Source organism: Camelus dromedarius, chromosome 10 (assembly GCF_036321535.1).
Source record: "Camelus dromedarius isolate mCamDro1 chromosome 10, mCamDro1.pat, whole genome shotgun sequence".
NCBI lineage: Eukaryota > Metazoa > Chordata > Mammalia > Artiodactyla > Camelidae > Camelus > Camelus dromedarius.
This window is the reverse complement of record NC_087445.1, coordinates 3,046,266-3,067,938: the sequence shown is the minus strand read 5'-3', so window position 1 is coordinate 3,067,938 and position 21,673 is coordinate 3,046,266. Positions and strand designations below refer to the sequence as shown.

Sequence of the window (21,673 nt, the reverse complement as noted above, 5' to 3'; positions counted from 1 at the left end):
AAACAGCCTCAAGTGAAGGGCATGGAGCAGCTCATCTCTCACCCGCGTCCGCCACCCACCCCAGGTGTGTTCCAGGAGCCAGAGACAGGTTCTCCAGAGGTCAGCTCCTAATTAGGAATACAAGAATGTTCAGGGAGGATAAAAGATATTTATAGTTATGCCTCAAAATAGGTGTGAGGGCCAGCCAGTGCCTTTCAGCAGAGCTCTCCTCCCGAATTCCAGGCTGGTTCCATTGATAATGTTGTTTGCTACAGTCTAGCGAACTTCCCTAGGGAGAGAGAGGATGGAAAAACTACACCATAAATATTTATCGTTGCCTTAAAAAACAGAAAAAGCTGCTAAAACCTGGGAGGTTTCTCAGCGTAGAGGTATGTGGGATTTTATTAGAGCCAAGCACCAGAGCACTGCTCTCCTAAGTCAAACCGCAGGAAGCATCACAAGGGGCCATGACAACCCGCACAGGAAGCTGCAGGGGACCCAGGCACTTGAACAGGCAAGGCACCACAGAGCCATTAGGTAGGTCTGTGGCCATCAGAAGTACAGGCCAGTTAAAATGCCCAAAGGTGAAAGCTCTCTGGCAGGAAAGGCTCCCGTTCCGCACACAGTCACGCTAACTGGTCAGCTGCCTCTGCAGACGGGCCCCAGGGTGCAAGTCTTCCCGCAGGTCCCCAGGCCCGGCGTCTCGCTTACTGATTGGTCCCACTCACACCTATTCCCAGCTCCTCCTCTACAATTACTCAAATCCTTCCTTGTCACTCTCACTACCTCCTTCTCTTCTGGAATCCGACTGACGTTTAGGTCTCTGATATGAATAGAAACTGATGGTTAAGAACGCCCAGTACTGCTCTGAGATTTCCTTCCTAGCACACGGCATACAGACACACGGCGTACAACACAGGGCCCAGGAGACGCATCCCCTGGGGCGGCGCCCGCTGCCCTGACAGAGTTCCCTGCACGACAGCAGACAAATGCTTCTGGGTACCAGGACATGGGACGGATGGGGACCATCTTGATTTTTTTCAATTAAAATGATTTTACCTTTGGTGGGGCATTCATTTGGAAGCTTTCTTCATGAACAAAGCAGTCTATCAAAATCACTGGAAATAAAGTGCCCCTTTCTGGTGATGAGTCAAATGCTCTTAACAGGCTCTTTTTCTTTGGGGGAATGAATATTACCTGCAGCATAACAAACCTGCTGGTTTTCTTTTTCCAGAGCTTCTACAAAGCATCGTGTGAACACCTGCATCGCGGCCAGTACTTCTGGGGCTCCCTCGGTTTCCAGGAGTGCGTACCTGAGCAATGCAAAGCCAGATCACAGCACATTTAGTGATTAATCTGGCAACCATGTGAACCTGAACACATAAAAGGGAAAAATGGTAACATTCTTTCTGTGCCAGAAGCTTCAGCGGTACCTCAAGTCATCAGATTTCAGTCCTTGCATGAGAGCAAGAGAAAACTGTCATTCCTTTTTCTAAAGACTTTGTTTAAAATTGTAACGTGCAGAGCGCTCTTTCTTGGTCTTTAAATTATTAAGCACTTGGTACCCCTTCCCCGCGGGCCTGGAATGCTCTTTATAAACATTTGTGCACCGTATGCATGGAAATGCAACATCCACAGAACTTTTGCTCTTGCAAATGGAGAAACAGGTGCCCAAAGGGTTAAAACGGCTCAGTCAAATCCACCCAGCAAAGTGGTGGAAGAATCTGTGTGTTTCTGGTTTGATTTCCATGCACTTTCATACTAACTTTTCTTTATGTGTGTTAAACAAGCAAACAAACATCAATTCAAACTTTGCTAGCTTTAAACTAAAAACAGCATTTTGACTTACTTCTATGCTCATTTGGCTTAAAGTTAGTATGTTTCAAGATCAACCCAAGGGCTGGGTTATTTGCTATTGTAAAAATTCCTTTCCCCAGTGTCTGCTGTCTGCCCTGGGGCCTCTGCTTCCTGAGTGCAAGGGGGATGGGACAGAGGGCAGATATCATGGCAGCACCAGGACCCAAGAAAGAGGCTGGAAACCCCGCCCCACGGCAAGCTCCCTGGGAGGGGTCCGGCCCCCCACTGACTGTCAGCCATAACCCGACCTGGTGTCCAGGGGTCTCCTCATCTCTCACCCTTGTAGATCCAGTGCACTTACCAAGAAGTACTGGTATTTGCAGAATAGAAATGAGTGTGTTGTAACATGCATAGCTGATTTTGCCTTTCAGAAGAGCTCTGTTAAGAATGGCATTATTTACTTTTATTTTTGGTTTTCCTTAGCTTGAAAATCCTTTAAAAAGATTGGTCAGCCCTCCTGTGGTGAAGGGAGTACACTGCTACCCTTTATTCTGAGTTGAGAAAAATCCCACATGAATATTCAATAATTTAAAATTGAATTAAATTCTGCTTTTCCACCATTATTATTAGAACTTTGAAAGATTTTAAAAAGATAGTCATCTTAATTCTTAGGCATTGGCTTTTAAATATACACTGACATTTAGTTTTACCAAAAAGCTCAGAGGGGTTAGATGGAATCAGAAACAATCTCCCCATGCACACCCAGAGACTAGCACAGAAGTTTATATTCATATTTGGAAACTGAACTTACTTAGACCAACTATGAGCAGAAACAGCACAATATTTACCTGAACATTTCATCTACGACTCTGAATATGGCAGGGTGGCAGGCTGCTTCAGGCTGTAAAGGAAAAGACCATGAGAAAGTAAAATATCAGAAGCATTTCATTAATAATGACTTGCTTGCGTCAGGTAAATGAGCCGTCCAGAACAGCTGGTGTCTAGAAAATGGGTATAGATTCCTTTGGGTTAGAAAAAGGAACCACCAGCTCATGGCAAACGCCCTGCATGTAGTTCTCTTGGGGCAAGGGGATTACAGGCAACCTTAGTTTCTTCTTTACCCTCCTATATGTTCCACAGTTTCTACAATAAGCCCATATAATTGGGAAAAAAGAGTCAATAAATATCATGGAAAATTAAAAATGCCTTCTACCGGCGTGCTGGAACACAGACATACAGCCTGCCTGTGTTGCTACTTTTACATAATATCCCTCGTGGGTCTGACCGCCTCACATGACTTACAAGTGCCTCAGAATCAGATGTGGGCCTGGTATCTGTTCATTCCTGCTTGTTAGGAAATGAGTATACAATTATTTAGAATTATCATTGAGGGAGGCAGTGACCACCATCGTGCCGGACTAAATAATGCCGTATCGTAGTGCATTATGAATTTGGCAGCTTAAATTATTTAGGGTAAAAAGAGAGTTAACGAAAATAAAGATACCATCATCTTGCACAATGACAGCAATCTGATTTAACCCACGGATATTTCTGTGACAGGTTTTGGTGGTTTAGATTTGCAGAAGCTGACCTACTGTGGCCTGGGTGGGGCGGCAGTGGGCCTGACCCAGGTTCCATAGCCTTTAGGCCCATAGCTTAAAGCTCAAAGCATGGGGACTAAGCCAGAGGAAAATGCCACTTGTGGTCTAAAACGGACATTCTACAGTCGCATCCAAATGTCAGCGAATTAGGCTCTAAAGGGAATTTCTTCAAGTCATATTGAGCTTGATATAACTAGCTTTGGGAAACATTTTTTTCATACCACCTCATCAAGGAAGAGAGAAAAGAGAATACGCTTTGCCTCTCAAGTTTTCTAGACCAAGCCGAAGAAAGAATGGTGCCTGTCTGCCCAGACTTTCTTATCCACACCCTTCGGTGCTGGCGGCTCGAGTTGTAACACTGAACGTGTGCCATCTAGTGCTCACGTGCCGCCACTGCAGGCTGTCACAGAAGGCTCCAGGCAAGGGCACGGCCACTTGTTAAACTGATGGGATAATTTCCTTTCATTTGAAGAGACAGATTTGTGATTTGAAAGTCACAAATCTCTACTCTTTAAGTAGAGTAATCCACACTCCCTAATCCTTCACTGATGGCCATTTTTGTCTTAAAAAACCCCAACAACAACTAAAAATTCTTATAAGTTATGTACTCGAGAAAGTAACTCAGCAGAGCCATGGTTCAACAGAAGAGGGGCAGAATATTTCTTGGCTTTAATTTCCCTGCTTCTCAGCCTCACTGTAAATAATAACAATTATTAATATATCACTAGATATATGCCCAGAAAACATCATCAAAGTTTGTATGTATTCATAACGGAAAAAATCAAACCAGAAGGGAAAAGCAAACTGTACACCTTGAAGAAATGTGATTCATCAAATTTGCCAGACCAATTTTTCAGTTTCATATACAGACAATACGGCTCTGGTATGAGAGTGTTTAAGACCAAAGAACACTGTCATGTGCCCACAGACAGATACCCAGAGCCTGAAAATGCAGGCAGAAAATAAGACTAATATTGAAAATGGTACAACAGAACAATTCCTTTTGTTCTAAAGTCTTAACTACTCCAGAGCCACTCTATGAATTTGATGCTAGTAGAAAACCATTCAATACTGATTATAGGGATTTCCAAATGGCAAAAAAGAAGTCTGATCCAACGTGTAGAACAGGGCTACCGTGGAAAGCAAAGGGAAAGCAACGGAGTTCTAACTCAGTCTGTTGAAAAAGGACTGGAGCCTGGACATACTTTTCTTTGACGCAGTGTTTTCTAGCAGAACAGCGCAATCAGATGTCGTAAACGTCTCCAGACTCTGTGGAATCTGCCTGTTCCCTACATGCTGACGGCCTTTCCTCTTATTCTGTCCAAATATTTCAGACCTTTGGTTGCTCTCAACCTGTTTCCACATCCTGTTTTCGCTTTTAAAACGGGTAAGATGCCGGGAGGAAGGGGAACCCCACTGAAGCAGCAACGGCGGAGATCTGATTTAAAACCAGTCTCCCCGGCCACTCCCGAGCCGTGAGCAGCTCTTTCGCGTCGGCAGCCTTCACTGACGGTTTCAGACTGAGACTCTTTGCACTTCCCCAGCACGTAATTCAGGGTCAGTGAGCCCCCTCATGAAGCCCGGAGCGCTCACAGGCCAGGCGTGCGCCCCGCTGACGGCAAATCGCAAAAGCCGACTTAAGCTGCTTTTCTTATCAAGGGACTCCTCCAAATAGAATTAAAGTCTTAATGTATGCTTCTTTGGAAGCCATAAATTCCTCCCCTAAATCTTTACAGCATCCACGTGAGGGAAGAGGCAAACATTTAACCCCTCTGTGTCCTGTTTTACTTGTAAAACGGGACCCTACAGGAACGCAACAGGCCACTCTGCAACCCAGAACTCTGGAGAAGCCCCACAATGCAGGCAGTTATCTTTTCTATTAAAACGAGGACAGAAAAGAAAACCTTTCTTGGGTTCCATCTGTTTGTCTGTTTTTCTCCATCCTACTAAAAGCTGTTCCTTCTCAAGCTCTGCTCCCCTCCGTCTGGCCTAATGACTTCCAACTACAGAGTACTTCAAGTCGAGGGAAACTATGTCAGTCGCCAGGAGCCCATCGGTAACAAGAGTCTGCCCTTCTTCCCTCCCCTCCCGCTGCCTTCACTAAATGTCAGAGGATGAACAGAAGATGATGGCGCACTGTGGACCCCGGCTTCCTTTCCTTATGGGCCAGACTGTTCTGGGGTGTGCATCCCTTCCCATCTCTCACAGCTACCCAGAACTGCACTGCTTTACCTTCTCTCTGCCTAGGACAGCCCCTTCCCATCCCTCAAAAACACAAAGGAGGACTAAGTCAGCACCAAGAAGTACGCAGCAGCTGGGTTCTCTAGGCCTGCGTCGTGCGGGAGGTGAGGGAGAGGCCGGCTTGTCACACTGTTCCGTGAACTGTACATATGACATTGACGCTCGCTCTCTGTCCTTGGTGTCTAACCTGTGATTTTCCTCCTAATGCATCAACAATCATTACAAGGCCACCTGCCACTTGAAAGAGGCCTGAGAGCACAGATGAACAGAATTCGCAGGAAGAAATCTTTCCTTTTTTGTATCATTTTCTAATTCTCTGTATGTGTGTGAGACAGAGAATGGGGAGAGGGGAAGAACAGAGAGTACAAACCAAAAAGGGAAATTATACATAATATGAAGTAGTTTACAGACAAATGTGAATGTCTCTTACAGAAAACAAAAAGGCAGTGAAGACACAAAAAATTCAAGCCTTCTTCATTTATCACCCTTCATAGGTATTTTTCCTAAAAATGGAGAAGGAAGCTTTAGGTGAGAGACAAACTGCAATTCAGGAAGCCTTCGATAGATTCTCTTTCATAATCTACTTTTATGCACGTTTATGTAGTTTATTCAGGAATGGTCATTAAAAAAGAATAAATAAATGGCTGATGAGTTTACCCAATAGCCGGCAACCCCATCCCACTGCACAGCCAACTCTTCCAAACTCTTGACAAGCAGGAGCCCTTGTGTTAATATATGTATATAAATTAAAAGGTGACTGTATTCATCAAAAATAAATTTCTTCTTAAAAAAGATTCTTCATAAGTTTCATTTCAATAAACTCCTTTATTGAGTTAAAAAACAATTTGGTTTAAAAAAATCTGCTTACATAAAAAATCTTCACATCTGTCATGTAAAATAAGGTACCTTTATAAATACGTACTTTTTTATTATAATCATTTTCTTTTCTGTTTTCAAAATACTAAGCTTAAGACTTTAAATATCCCTTTTACATTTTAGGGTCTATTTTGTTTCAAAACATTCAGGTTTCTTTCAACAAATTTGAGCTTGGAAAAATTATTCTTTCTTTTCAATCTTTACCAGATGTTGTTTATACTACAAGCAGGGTTTTCTTCAGTACTCCATAATGCAATTATTGTTTAATTAGTGATAAATCTGTCATTTCTGGACTTAAAAAAAAAACTTAACAAGTACCAAATGTACTTTTGTTTTAAATTTACCTGCGCGCTCTGAGAACGTTAGACACTGGGATGTCAGTTCAGGATGCTGAGCAAAATCTCCCCAAATCTGAAGTTCCTCTTTTTTAGCCTTGCTCAGTGGCCTCTACCCTGCTGGCTTGTGCAGCCTGAGCAGGAAGATAGCTCCTCAGCCCCCTGCTGCTTCTTGGCTCAGCCTCTGAGTGGCAGTGACCTCCCAGGTCAATTACTGCCCTGCTTTGTTTTTGGTTTTTGTTTTTTTGTTTCTCTCCCTTCATCTCCGACTGGTTGTCCTGCATCCTCAACAGTGAACACAGAACTTGCAATCTGGGCCTCTTTAGAGAGACAACGCTGGGGGATCTGGTGCCCCCCTGAGGTCAATGCTGGAAAGTGCAATTACTGTCCGAGATTTATTTTACCTTTAGCCACAAGCCTAAACCATCTCCACACGTTTCTATTCGACCACTGCGAAACTGTCTACTTCAGCTTTTGTTAAATTACATGCATCACATTAAAGAGCTCAAAAAGAAAGAAAGGAATGCTTAAAGGGCTGCTAACGAGATAGCAGGAAAAGAAAACCCTAGTACATGAGTAAGAAGTTATTCAAGCAGAGAAAACTGACATCATCCAGGATGTGTAGTTAATTCTTTGGTATAATCTTCTATTAAAGGGGAATTGTGTTTGGAATTTTGTGTAAAAGAAGTTTCTTTTTCTTTTGGAAGTGGCTGTGACTGCCAAGTGGAGAATGAAAACAAGAATGCATCTTATCTCATACCAGGGAGGTCAAGGAGGACGCTGCGGTATCTGCATGTTTGTTATTTTTAAGCTTTTATTAGATCAAGAACTAATTTTCCCCCTATCTTTACTGAGGTATACCTGACAAGAGAAAGAACTAATTTTAACTGAGCTATAAAGAGAATACCAGGAGTGTTTTCTGAGTTAAAATCTGAATAAACAAAACCACAACTCAGCTCTTGCCCCGCTCCCCTGCTCTTTCACGGGCAAGTCTGTGAAAGCAAGGGAGCCGCTCCCCTGGACCCGGCTGGAGGGCCAGGCGGCATGTGGGGCCGGCCAGCAAAGGAGCACCGGGGAGGGCATGGGAACCAGGGCCTATCCCAGCCCTGGCATGCAGCAGGGCAGCTGAGCACAGTGCCACCCAGCCAGCACTTCTCATTCAAACGTGGAATATAAACAATAGCTTTTTGGGCTCCACAACCACAATTGTAACTGGAAAACATAACACCCTTCTGAGGAGGGGCCAGCCTTGGGAAACCAAACGGTGCCAAGAAAGCTGCATAATTAACAAGTGGCTTTCACTGCTTTTTGGTGACATCACTTTTTAAGGTCAGGCCTGAAGCGTCGGATTATGGTCTTCCATTGCCTGCTCTGTCAAGGGAAACCCGAGACTGCCTGCTTTTGAAAAGTGTCAGTCTGTTCAGTAGATGACAAACTGAGGTTAACGCCTTGATTTATTTAGGAGCCACCAAATATGGCATGTAGCCATGTACTTGAGGGGAGGTGCAGTCCATAGAAGCCAAAGGGCGAATCCCTAAAGTAAACTTACTTTTATTTTAGAACTCAAAATGCATTTAGAATTCAGGTGATTATTAGATTAGTGCCTTAGAATTCATACATAATCTTAATGGAAAATACCAGGCCTTGCGTCCCTCAGAGGCCAAAGAACATTTGGGGAGATCATTTCACTCTGCTCAACCTGTGCCACACTTTTATCTTTTGTTTTTTGCAACATCCTGGTAACTATAGAATTTCCAGGGCTACTTCTGGGTAGTCCCAAGAGATGGGAACATAATTAACAGTGCTCCATATAAAACACAGGTTATGTAGACCATCGCATTTTAACTACTCTCAGAATCCAGCTCTACTGTAATAGGTATCAAGTTTCTTCTGGAGGAAAACACAGCAGCCCTGTGCTATCTGAGTCTTCAAGGTCTCTCTGACAGCTCTGCGTGGCCCTGTCCCTGCACAAGATGCTGTGCTGTGATAAGTGAGTCAGATGATGCAATTAGGAAGCAGGCTCTCCAGGCCACCCTTCTAATCACTCAGCCACGTCACAAGCTTATTCCAGCCCGCCTGGTTTTCTGGCACCGCAGGCCCACGCCAATCAAGGACTTGCAGCTCTGTGTTATAATTAACCTCCCTGAACTGCAAGGCGCAGAGAGGTCACATCCTGCCAGTGCCACAATAAATTAAACCAAATAACACCCTCAGGAGTCCCCTTTTAACCATAATGGAAGCTCTGAATCTCTACACACAGGATCTTGACAAACGCTTTTGTAAATCAACAGACTTCAAAACTATTTTAAACCATAAACTGGAGACAGTGCGGTGTTTAAAGCGAATGCCTTCTTTCTCTCTCTCTCCTACCCAACAACATTCTGTGTTTACTGATGTGCCTCGCAAGCCCGAGGGCCATAGGTACAAAGGACGCAAAGGAGGTTCAGAGAAGAATCACGCCAACTGAGAGGTCAGTGAAACTGGAATTTTTCTATAGGTTAGAGATTTAAGGAAAATTTAATAAGAACCCTGAAAGCAAGGAAATAGCTCAGTTACTATATTTTGCCATTGAAAGAGGACCAGAGAAAATTAAATTACAGCATAATTTAGTTATCAGTTAGAAAAAAAGATTTAACAAATTTACCTGATAAATTTATTGCATTTATTACCAGTTAAAGGTAATGTTTTGAATGGGCTGGCAGGGGCTTCTAAAAGATCTTTATTTTGAATTTTATTACAATTATTTTTACATAAGGGACATTCTTATTTCTCACCTTACTATGCAACTCTTGTAAATGGTGAAGTGCTAATTTTCCTGTAAATATCTCTCTTTGGGCTCTCCCTGGCTTTCTGTTTATTTCCTTTCCTTTTTTCTCTATCAAACACGGTCAACTTCTCAATCAGTCGGGTCCGGCTTGTGCCAGCCCACATGCACATGAAAGCAGCAGGGCTGCTGGCCGCTGCAGCACCGTCGGTAGGCACCTGCGAGGCCCCAGGATGGGAAGGGAAGAGGAGCCGAAAAACAAGGGAGACGGCAACCAGGGGCGTGGACGGTCACACGAGTGAGCCTCCGGGGAATGATCAGGACCCCGAAAGAGAACCGGGATGCAGGAAGAAGGCAACGGACTCATTCAGGATTCCCTTACACAGCCTCAAACGTGAAAGAGGAAAAAAGCAAGGAAACAGGAAGTTCTAACTGAATTAAACAAACAGAAGGTTTCGGGGAGGTGGGGGCTGTGTATACTCAAAGCACAGACTCAGCCCGCCCCGACCCGGCGCTCAGCTCGGCGGGGAGGGCCGGCACCCTCCCCTGCCCGGCATCCGGGCCACCAGCGTCGGATCGGGCTCTCCCCCATCTCTCTCTGAACTAACTTTCTCCACCGGTGCAACGGGAAGAAAATCCCTGCCACGCCTCCCCTAGGTTAGGAAAGCCAGTGAGGGAACTTGTTAGAGCCCACGGAGGTTCCCGTGGTCCCGACAGTCGCCCCAGGCGCAGGACACCTCTGGTAGCTTTAAAACCATTTTTTCAGAGTGCACTGGTCTTTATTCCCGGTCTTACAAAAATGCACATAAATTCCAGAGCTGCCTCCTACAGAGAGAAACCACCCCAAATGCTCCGATTCTGAGGATGGCCCCCAGACACTGGATCAGGCAGCGAGCCGGTTTGCCAGGCCAGCCCCCAGGCCTGAGAGGTCCTGAGGAGAGGGGGTGGGCAGCCACTGAGTGCAGGGGGCTTCAAGGCCGACGGAATTCTTAGCTGTTTTTGTTGTTTTAACCATTTTTCAGGTATTTTGTTTTGTTTCCTTTAAGTATTTTATTTTTCCTCTAGTGAAGGGCTTTTTGAATGCTTTTCTTTGTTAATAGGGTCCTCCTATTAATAAGATCTTCGTTTTTTAAAACTTACTTTTCATGTGGAAGGCAAAATACTGTTTTAGAAGGTTTGTTGTCCAAATGTCAACTCTTGTGATTACGGTATATCTTAAATCTCTCCCTATTTCCAGCACATTTCCAAGGATGCAGAAAAGCCCCTACGTTAGGTATTTGAAAAATAAAATGTAGATAGAAGACTATTCTAAAAGGTGCCAATTGCTCTTTGGTTTACATTTTTCCCCCTTGAGCTGACTAAAAGAAATGATACCTAGCAATTTTTTAAAGGATTTTTCTCCATCAAAGCCCAGCACATACCAGCAATGAATCTTTCATAAAGCATTCGATTCTTCTCAGACAATTTCTCTCACTGGAGACCAGCTTTTCAAAAAGATGCAGCACTGCTTTTTCAAGGCTGGGAAGGTGCCGAAGCCAGAGGCAGAGTACAGCTGACACGGGGAGACAAATCTTCTTCCTTTCAGTAAGAAATGAACACAAATTTAAATAGAAATGAGTTACTGAAAAAAGATTAGGAAAGTTCTGAATGCAATAACAAACCCAATCTGTGACCTTTTTTTCCATCATGGTCATAAGCAGTTAATATTTATAGTATCAATGAATATTTTACCAAGTACCCATTTGCAAAATGTGAATATGCTTGTACTTCAACTCTAGAAAAAAAAATGCTTTCATAAAGGACAAACAAACATACAGTGATGGAAGAAAGAGAGAGATTAAAAACAGTAATGATATTGAGATAGCCAGGTATATGCAGTCCCTAATTTAAGAAATAGTTATGTTTGAAAGTATATCATGATGGTTTAAAATATGGAATCAGACCTGGGTTTGAGTCCCAGGGCCCCCACTTACTAACTACATGACCTTGGGAAAGTTACTTAACCTCTAAACCTCAGTTTACTCATCTGTAAAATGGGCCTCTCTCCCTCAGTGTTGCCAGAAGGATCAAATGCAATAACAACACGTGTACAGTGATTAGCACAGTTCATGACACACGGTAAATATTTAATAGCTGTACTCGTTAAGTCTGTTGCAAATTTTCTGCAGTATCAATTTCATAAAAGGTGGTTATGGCCTGGTTGATTCATAGTTGATCCACAGCGTGATACTCTATAACTCTAATTTTGTGCAGCTACATTTCTATAGGAAAATGTATTTGGAGGTTCCTCCTGTGCCAGGTCAGTCAACCAGGGGTTCTGCTTCTCCTGGGAGGGAGCATGAGGCGGACGTCTGTCGAACTCTGAGCCACCAGTGGGAGGGCAGCGGGGCTGCCCCCACGGGGCCCGCCCTGCAAGCACTGGGCCTAGTCTGGCCTGGTGACACTTGCCTTTCTGCTCTCGGCCCTGCTTTTCCAAGGCCGCTTGCCCCTTCATCCATGGCATCACAGGCAGCAGAGTGCTTTCCAGGTTCTGCCAAAGATGTTTACTGCTTTTAATAAGAAAAACAAAAGCTGGAGGCACAAAGGTCCCCCATTACCCCATAACCCCTTCAATGTCTTTCCCTGCACCATCACTTCAGGGCCATTTCTCTGCAGGAGCTGGCACAGAGCCCAGGGAATGGGTACAGGGGCAGGAAATGAACAGGCAAGACCCAGGGTAGCAATTTCTAGTGGTTTCTCTTTTTCTTCTCCCTCAGCATAACTCCTGTAGACCTTGTCCTGGATTAACTCTGGGATAAGACTAGAAGAAGCTGAAGCGTTGTGAGGTCTGTCACAGGAGCAGGCAGAAGGGCAGGAGAAAGGGAGGAAAGGATGCCTTGCATCTGACCCTCTTTCTGCTCTCCCATTCTCACCCTGAGCGTCACCTCTTCTGAGAAGTCATGCTGGACCCTCTTCCCTCCCTTCCCCACACCTGGCAGGGAAGAACTGCCATGGTGCCCCAACCTCGTGTCACCCAGCACGTCCTGGGGCCACACTATGGATGCCCTCTATTGTGGCATGAGTGCTTTGGGCTGCCCCTCCCATGCCACCTCCCCTGTCATACTCAATAGCTAGGAGCTGCAGTCACGCATTCAAGGAAGATGACCAAGCACTTACCATGTGGCACTCAGTGTGCCAGGTGCAGGCCGAACAACTGGGAACAAAGCAGACCTAATCTGTGCCCTTGGCAGTTCAGGGCCCAGTGGTAGGTGTACACACAGACATACACCAAATTATGATAAAGGCAATGAAGGAAAAGGACAGGCTGAGGTAAAAGCGAGTAACAGGGGGGCCAATTTAGATCGGGTGGCCAGAGACAGTCTCTCCAGCTGAGTTTAGCTAGAGATTAGCTAGGTGGCAGGAAGGGCCCTCTAGCAGAGGGGAGGAAGCCGGGAAGGGAAGAGCAAGATCAGAGGGAGAGAAGCCGCGGAGAGCAAAGGAGAGGTACTTGCGATGAGGCTGCGCAGTACCGGAGGCGAAGTACAGCTTTGGAATTTTATTCTGGGATTCTTTTGGCCCAGAAGGTTTTAAACAGCAGACTGCCAGGATCTGATTTACATTTCAAAGATCACCCTGACTGCTGCATGGAGAGCTGAGGGCAGAGACTAGAGCGGGCACAGGATCCCGGGGGAGCGGGTGCTAGCTTGGACCTGGGCGGCCTTGGAGGACAGAGAGAGAATGTATTTCAGCAGTAATATCAAGACACTGGCAATGAGTTTGATGAGAGGTGGTGAAGTGGAGGGAGGAATCAAGGCTGTCCCACGTTTCCTGAGCTCCAAGATGGATGGACTGAGCGTTTACTGTGCTAGGAAGAAGGGAAGAAAAGATTTGTGAAGGACTTACTAAGAGCTCAGTTTGGGGTATGTGAATTTAGAATGTCTAAGGCACAATCCAACAGCGATACGAAATAGGTCCTTGATTATCCAAGTTGGAAATTCTGGGGAGAGGTCTGGGCTAAAGAGATGTGTTAGGGAGCTGTCAGCTGGCATGGAGGGGCAGGGGAATGGAGAATTCCGAGGGAGAGAGGTCTGGACGGGGAGAGAAGAGGGCCCAGGTCTGTGTCCTGAGGAGTTTCCACAAGTAGAGGAGGAGGCCGAGGAGTTGCACACAGAAGGAGTGCTGGACACACAGGAGACACAGAAGCAGAGAACAGTGTCACCAAGGAGGAGGAGGCAGGCCCGGCTTGACCAACTCTGCTGAGAGGCTGAGGACACGGGGAGGGCATCAGGAGCCCTTTGTGACCTCCCCAAGAACAGAGCGTAGGTGGGGCGATGGACGCTTAAGGCGGAGCCCATGAGAAGAGGTGGAAGTGCAGCCAGCACTGCAGACAGGCTTTCAGGGGGATGGCTGCGCTGGGAGTGACACCAAGAAGCCACCACACAGGGGTGGTGGCCTGTGTGCTCCTCAAGGCTGACTGCTGATGGGCCAGATGCAGAGGACTGGGAGAGGCTGAAGGACCAGCAGCGGCCATTTGTTAAGGGATGACCAAAGCGCTAAGCACTTCACTTGTATTTTCATCCTCACAACAACCCTACAAAGCAGGTACCAGTATTACCCTTATTTTACAGACAAGGCAGTTGAGGTCAGAGAGGAACCAAGGGCTCGCAGCTATGACTGGAACCCAGGAGGTCCGATGCCGGAGCTGGTCCTCAGCCCCAGGTCACAGAGAAGCCTCTCCACTCTGTGGGCAGGAGAGTGGGCAGTGCGGCTCAGAAGTTGGGGGCCTGGCCTGGGGTGAGAGCAGACAGTCTTCTTGGGGGAGCCAGATGCCTGGACTCTGTGTTTGCTCTCTTCAGTGCCTAGGGAAGGCTTTTCAAAGTCCAGGCTGTCCGCTGATCTCAGCCACATTAACAGACCTCTGGGGAAGGATTTCTGTCCAGCTTTCTTGAGGAAGAACATCCTCTGGGAGTGAGGGAGGGTGTCTGTAGCCTCTGTCTCAGAGCCAGAAAGCCCCCGAGGCAGGAAAGCTCTGAGGTGCAGAGGGAAGAAACAGACCGCAGAGGCTCCTCCCTTCCCAAACAGGGATGTCTTCTGACCTGCTCTCATCACACCTGATCTTTTTTCAGGATCCATACGACATAAAGACGTACATCATTAGAAAAGTTTCTCACTTCAGTGAGAGTTCAGAGGCGGCCCCCTTCCCGCGCCCTCTGAGCAGCAGTGTGCATGAAGTGTGATGTCTCCCATCAGGTCACAGTGGCTGAGCGATGCCCAGCAGCACAGAGGTACTAGCTGTTGAGAATGGACAGCAGGTAAGTATGAATAAATGTAAGTAAAAGGAAGCTGGTGTAAAAAGGTAGTTCCATCGAATATCCGAGTTAAAAGATACTGCTTAGTTATAAATTTATGTAAGAGTTACATAAGTTCTATACTGAAGTCAGGAAGTACATTATATTTTTGTTCTAGTCTCAAAGTTTAAAAAACTGAGTGTGTTAACAATTGTCTTTTCATTTCCCTTGATTCAGAGCACACTCTACTAATTGTTGTGAATGATTAAATTTATAGACCCCATGTTTAGTATTTGAATCATCTATTAACAAAAAACTGATTTTGCTCTAAAACATCAAAGACTTAACTCTTAATAGTTAATCTTGGATGAAGGAATCACCAAAGCAATATGATCTTAATATACTTGCATAACAAAATTTGGTTGGACCAACACATTGGTATTCTACACAATATTCTAAATTTGCACCAGTTTGGTTTTGAAATAAAAAATTACATTACAGTGAATGTAAATTATATCTCAATAAAACCAGGAAAAAAGGAGGCAAATAATAAAAGCAGAAATATAAATGACCAATAAAAATATGCAGACTTTCAACCTTATTAATAGTAAAGACAGGTAAACTAACACTCCAAGGAGGTATCATTTTTCACGTTCACATCAGCAAATGTTCAGGTGAGTGACAGCACCCAGCACTGAGGCAGGCACAGGGGACGGCTGTCCTCGGGGGGGGGGAGGGGGCAGGGAGTGGCTCTGCCCTTCTGGTTAAGTCATGTGACACCACCTAGTAAACTATAAAATACATATCCCTGGCCATCATAACTATGCTTTTGTGAATCTGAATGGCAGAAATGAAGGCATTACTTGCAGGATATTGACTGCAGCGATGTTTTAAAGACAAAATTAGAAACAACTTGAATGCAAAATAGCTAAATAAATTAAGGTCCATTCATATCAGGGAATATGTTCCTATTTTATAAGAATGAGCTGGATCTATATCTCTTGAGGAATACCCAAGACATGCTAGTTAAAAAGCAGGTTCCAGAGTCATGTGTATGGTGTGATGCTGTTTTTGTTTTTGTTTTTTTTTTTTTATAAAAAAGCTACTTAAAAAAGAGAGAAAATTGTTTTATATAGATTTCTATATGTTTGCAAGAGCATAAGGCATGGTTACCAGAAGTACTGGAGGGTGATAAGGAGGGGATAATTGACATTTTCTGTATGTACTTCTGTATTGTATTGTTTGACCTGATAAAATGAATATGTATATTTCTGTGGGGATTTTAAAGAGCCAATAAAGCAAAATAAAGAAAAAAATGTCTTTAGGAACAGCGAGAAGTTTCATTCTCTTCAACATGTAGAGTCACAGACGCTCTAAGGCTGGCCTTTCCTTACTTTATCTATACTTCTTCTGTCTACCCAGCCTGGACACTGATCAAAATGATGAATTCAAGAAAAACAGGTTGAGATAAAAACCTGGCACTCCAAAACTGCTACCTAATAATCACAGGACATTTTCCGCATTACAGCTGTTTTAGGAAAATGATAGGGTGTTTGGGACTTACGAGTAATACATTATAATTTTCTCCTTTAATATACTGAGGACTAGGCTCCTGGTCTGTTCTTTCATGTAGAACATCTTAAGAGTCTCAGTAACAATTTCTGACCCAAAGCAGGAGAAGCCTGGACAGGACACTGCTTTGTCCAACATCTCCCACTATTAGGTTCTTTTAAACAGATGTCTCCTTGACATTTAAAGAAAACATACTTTGTTTCCCCAACCACTCAATGTAGTGAGTTAGTCGTGTGCTCCATCATCTACAAAAAGAGGAAGGATGTAAAGAAACTGGTCCAGCTGCTTATTAATAATTTTGGCTCCATTTTTTTTATAGCTGTAATACAAAACCAGAATGTGGAATTCAATTCTTTGCAAGAAAGTTCTTGATGAGGGTGGTGCCCATCAGCGAGGAATGTATTCTAACGCTGTCTGAGATGCAGAGGAGAGAGCAAAGAGCTTCCTCACTTGAGACAAATGCAGGCAGTGTTCCAACCAGAAAGAGATCAAGGCTGCTTGGGCTGCCGGAGAAGCCCCCCAAAATCAGGACCAACTTTTCTGGAGAACTATTTAATTCCAAGGAGCTAGAAAGAATAGTCTCTACTACATCTCAAAGGTGTATTCCCATGAAAACTCGATCTAAGAAGTACATCAAACTCGAGGAAACCGTACCATCGTTATCATGGCTAAGTGCAGAGAAGTCACTTCTCAAAGCAAAGAGCAGCAACACCAGGCAAGGAAATGTCCAAACCCAAACGTACTGGAATGTCTATTTCAAATCAACACCAGCAGGGTTTTTACTTGAAAAGTAATTTTTTTAGTGACTAATTTTGTGACCGTATCTTATTAAGAAAAAAAAAAAAAAAAGAAAGAAAGAAAAAAACGGTGACGTTAGGAAGTCTCAATAAATGGCTAGAGATGGGAGTTGTGGTTGCTCCTAGTGCTTTGCTGGTTTTCTGTCCTTGGTGTTACACTAGCCTTTCCTCGTTTAGACGTTCACCTATCCTGACAACAATGAAAGCCTGATCTTTCTTATCTGAGCTGAAAAAAACAAAACATGAAGCTTGGTTGAAGGTCAGATTTTTCTTGTAATTTTTTTTTCTTATTAAGCATCGTTGAAGGCTGTATTAGTTTTTTCAGCAATGGGAATTTAGCTGATATCTGGCCTTAGTTCAGTCGTAATTTCATTAGGAGAAGAGACAAGCCTAAGAAAACCTAATAAAACATTATCAAAAATAATACAATAATTATTAAAGTCAACAACAATGATAACAGCAGCGTTGTGCTTACAGTGACTGAGTGTTTATCCTGGTGCCAGGCACCGTGCTAAACATACCGTAGGCACTGCACCCATTTAAATACGTTGGTGTGCCGAGGACAAGTCTGTGTCTGCTTCCCACCATAATGGTAACAGGCACCTCTTTTAACTCTGAAAAGTGTTATGGTCTGCAAGTTATAACTGTATGCTCAGCGTGTTTTAACACTCCCAGCCAGCCTGTGAGGTCAGTTGGTCAGTCAGTCACGCACCCATTCCTTCTTTCATTTGTTCACTAGCTCATTCATTCCAGCGTGCAGAAAAAATTCTCCATCCAGTCGTCAAACTTCCCAATATTTTTGAAGCAATGGATTTAGATTTACCTTAGAGGACATGTCAAGCAGAAGTACTTGTACTCCATATACTTATGAAGGAATTGCAGGAGCCCTCCCAGAAAGGTTTTACGCAATCTGTTGCCTGCAGGTGGCAATGCCAGGGATAGACTTGAGAAGTCAGGCTTGACTTTTAGGCCAAGAAATTATAAGGTTCCTCTGGGTTACCTAAACTGCAGAGATGGGTAAGCATATGCTGTTTAAAAGAAGACACGCTGCCCATTTCTGAAAATACATGACTGTATTTGGAAGCTAAAGCCAAAGACACCCAGCCAATTGTAAACCAGATGAAATTCCGCTGGTAACTGTGGTAAGCAAATAGTTGGAAGGCTAAACACAGGGCAGGGCACATCGGTCACAGAAAGTATGTGGTTTCTAAATGACCACGCAGCACATCTGGGGAACTGTTCAAGGGGCCGGGGGTAAGGGGGTGCTGGTGTCGGGGTGGTAATTTGCACTGACTGATCGAATCAACCTCCCCGTGTCAACATGTGGCTGGGATGCTCTGTCCATGGGAAAGTGTCCATGGAAAGCCTCCAGCCCTTACGCCACTGTTTGGGGAACTTGCTGAGCTGAAGCCATAGGAATTGGACAAGTTGAAGACCACCCAGCATTTCTGGACAGTCTGTTCCCTACGGATTAGCAGACATAATTTTCCAAACCAAATAAATTTTATTAGTTGCTGAGGGAGAACATGCTATCACAAGTAAAATAAATAGCAAAGGACTTCAGGCCTACTCATGGAGCTGCAGCCCTCGGCTGTCCGTCTGAGCACTGCGGGTGGAATAAGGGTGGCTATTCTCTGAGTGCATCTCCTTCTCGCCAGTAATTTCTGCAACAGCTTTGTGGGGTTTCACAGAGGATGCCGAGGGGCGTTCCCCTTCTCTTTCTCTTTAATTCAACCCTTGTTGAGAAAGCAAGACTGGAAATACAGGTTGCTAAGACCATATTCTTTGATAAAAAATGTATTGCTAAATAAACCAGAACAGAGCTACCAAGGTGAACGCCAAAGAGCAGTTTTACTTAAAAATAAATACTCCGAAAAAATGCTTTGGAGTGTGAAACACCTGCAGCCTGTACTTGGGTAAATGATGTGAAGGGCACACGCGTGTGAGGCACACTCACCAAATTCTACAGACTTTCAGACTGATTATTACTCAGTATCTTCCTTAAGTAGCAATAATAAATGATCAGACTTCTTAGAAAATTCAGACTCTTGGATAAATTTTGACGTAAGTTTGGAGTAGACAGAAAAAAAGACTTTGTATTTTTAACCATGAAAATTATGCCCTCATCTTTTTTAAAAAAAAATCTAAGAATCTAACTTTCTATCTTTCTTTCTAAATCTTACCTTCACAAATTCCTAGATAACATTTTATAAAAAGTGAAATTAAAATATACATCCTAGTTTTTAAGAGTTATGTATGGAAAATGACAAATACTCTACTGGTAACTACTTCCTCTGAAAGAAGGATGGCAGTTTTGAGGTTATTCATTTTCCAAATGTAATGATATAATAAAAGACAATTTGAAGATGGGAAGCGGTTCCACTTATTATGGAATGAATGAATGAATAAATAAACCCCCAGGAATAAGAAATCTCTAAAATCTTTATGTGGAAAATATGTTAAGACTCCTTAAGATCATAAAAGTAAACCTGAACAAAATGGAAAGATGTAAGTGCTCTTGGGTAGGTGGACAGGAACCCTTAACATCATAAAGCTGCCTGTTTCCCTCAGTTAATCTATATATTTAACACGAGCCTCCCTGCAAATAACATGGCCTGACTTTTCTGGAAATTGACAAATTGGTTTCAAAGTTTACTTGAAAGATAAAATAATCAGGAATTGCCAGGCAAACCCTGAAAAAGAAGAGAAATAAGGGGGAACAACCCTATTGTATACTAAGCACACTAGAAAGACACTGTCACTGCAACAAAGTCGTACTTGTGGGTGACTATACAACAGGCCAAAGAAGGAACAGGAAACAAGAAGACAGGCAGAAACGCACACAGAAGGTAAGTGCAGTCGGCTCTCTGTATACCCATGGGCTCTGCACCCGTGGAGAAGGAGGGCGGACTGTACCACCAACTATACTCTGCCATTTTATATGAGAGACTTGGGCATCCATAGATTTTGGTATCCATGGGAGTCCTGGAGCCAATCCCCTGTGGATACTGAGGGATGACGGTTTGATTAAGGGAGCATCTTAAGTCAGTGGAGGGTTGAGGAGGTGACTGCACCCTTTATCACACTCAAGATGGTACAATGCTCTATAACATGAAAATGAGGGAAAGCAACAAAATTACTTCAACAAATACTTTGCAAAACAAAACCAAAAAGGGACTGGGAACCTACAGATTGAAAGAGACTTCCAAACCTTCCAACCAAATGCAATGTGTAGACTTTGTACTCGTCATTCCAGAAAAACCACCAGGAGAATTTACTCTGCTCTCTGCCTAAATTTGTGGTGTTGCTAAGGAATCAGTGTCAATTTTTTGATATAATAACAGTAATGTAGTTACGTATTAAAAAATGCACCATATAGAGACTTCTTATTTCCTGTTCTGTATGTAAGGAGCTTGCCAGTCACGACTTTGTACTAACAAAAGTAAGAAAAAACAAAAAACATAAAAAAGACTGAAAAATCAACAACTCTTCTCGCATTCTTAAGAGGGGGAAGACACAGGGCAAACCCTGGCCCCCAAGACTGGAGATAACAGGTAAGTGAATACAGGGAATCATGGCTTACTGGAGCAGGGACCCACAAGTAGAAACCACCACAGGAACCAGTGCTGGGTAGGAAAACTGCACTGTGCTTGGCGAATGGCTAGAGGCTCGGTGCAAACGACTCAGAGAGTTAAAACCTCCAGGTGGACTCTGTCAGAGAGAAGGCCCCCACAGGACTGTGAGACTGACCTCCAGGAGCCCCAACCAGGTTCTCACAGTAAATACTGGAGAAAAAGCCACTCCTGCTTTAGGCAGGAAGAGGGGAAAAGGAATCATTTAAAAATACAACAAAGTACTCTGTTCTTAGTAAGGCCTGTCCTCGGGGGAAGCTAGTCAGCCACAGCCTAACTTGCTGGGATATGATCAGAGTCTGACCTGCAGGAAGGCAAATAACCACTTCCAGCCAGCTCTAGGCATCCTAAAGGAATGTAAAAGGAAGAAAAAACTGAGAAACACTTGGGAAGTTCATAGCCCAGAGGCACAAGCTCACTAAAAGACTGAGACCTAATGATAAGACTACAGAACACTTTCCCTCCCCTCACACCTCAACACATTACCAAAAGCCTATTTATAGCAGTTGTTTTTACTTAATACATCTTGTCTGGTTATTAAGAAAAAAATGACTAGATATAACAAAAGGGAAAAAAACACAATTTGAAGAGACAGAGCAAGAATCAGAACCAGACATGGCAGAGATGTTGGAATTATCAGGCCAGAAATTAAAAACAATTGTGATGAATATACTAAGGCCTCTAATGGATAAAGTGGACAACATGCAAGAACAGATGAGCAGTGTAAGCAGAGAGATGGAAATCCTAAGGAAGAACCGAAAATAAATGCTGGATAAAAAACACTGCAGCAGAAAGGAAGAATGCTTTTGATG

General features: G+C 43.9%; 1 protein-coding gene across 6 annotated transcripts in view; it reads right to left on the bottom strand.

Moving 5' to 3' along the window:
• FANCC (FA complementation group C) overlaps window positions 1–21,673 on the bottom strand; it is a 182,042-nt gene that overhangs the window by 18,817 nt on the left and 141,552 nt on the right. For all 6 annotated transcript variants that reach the window (XM_064490110.1, XM_031447204.2, XM_031447206.2 and 3 more), the window contains 3 exons: window positions 11,015–11,171; window positions 2,625–2,677; window positions 1,193–1,292 (listed from right to left, as the gene is read on the bottom strand). In XM_064490110.1, coding sequence (XP_064346180.1) covers window positions 1,193–1,292; window positions 2,625–2,677; window positions 11,015–11,171 — 310 coding nt within the window. The remainder of the gene's footprint in view (window positions 1–1,192; window positions 1,293–2,624; window positions 2,678–11,014; window positions 11,172–21,673) is intronic.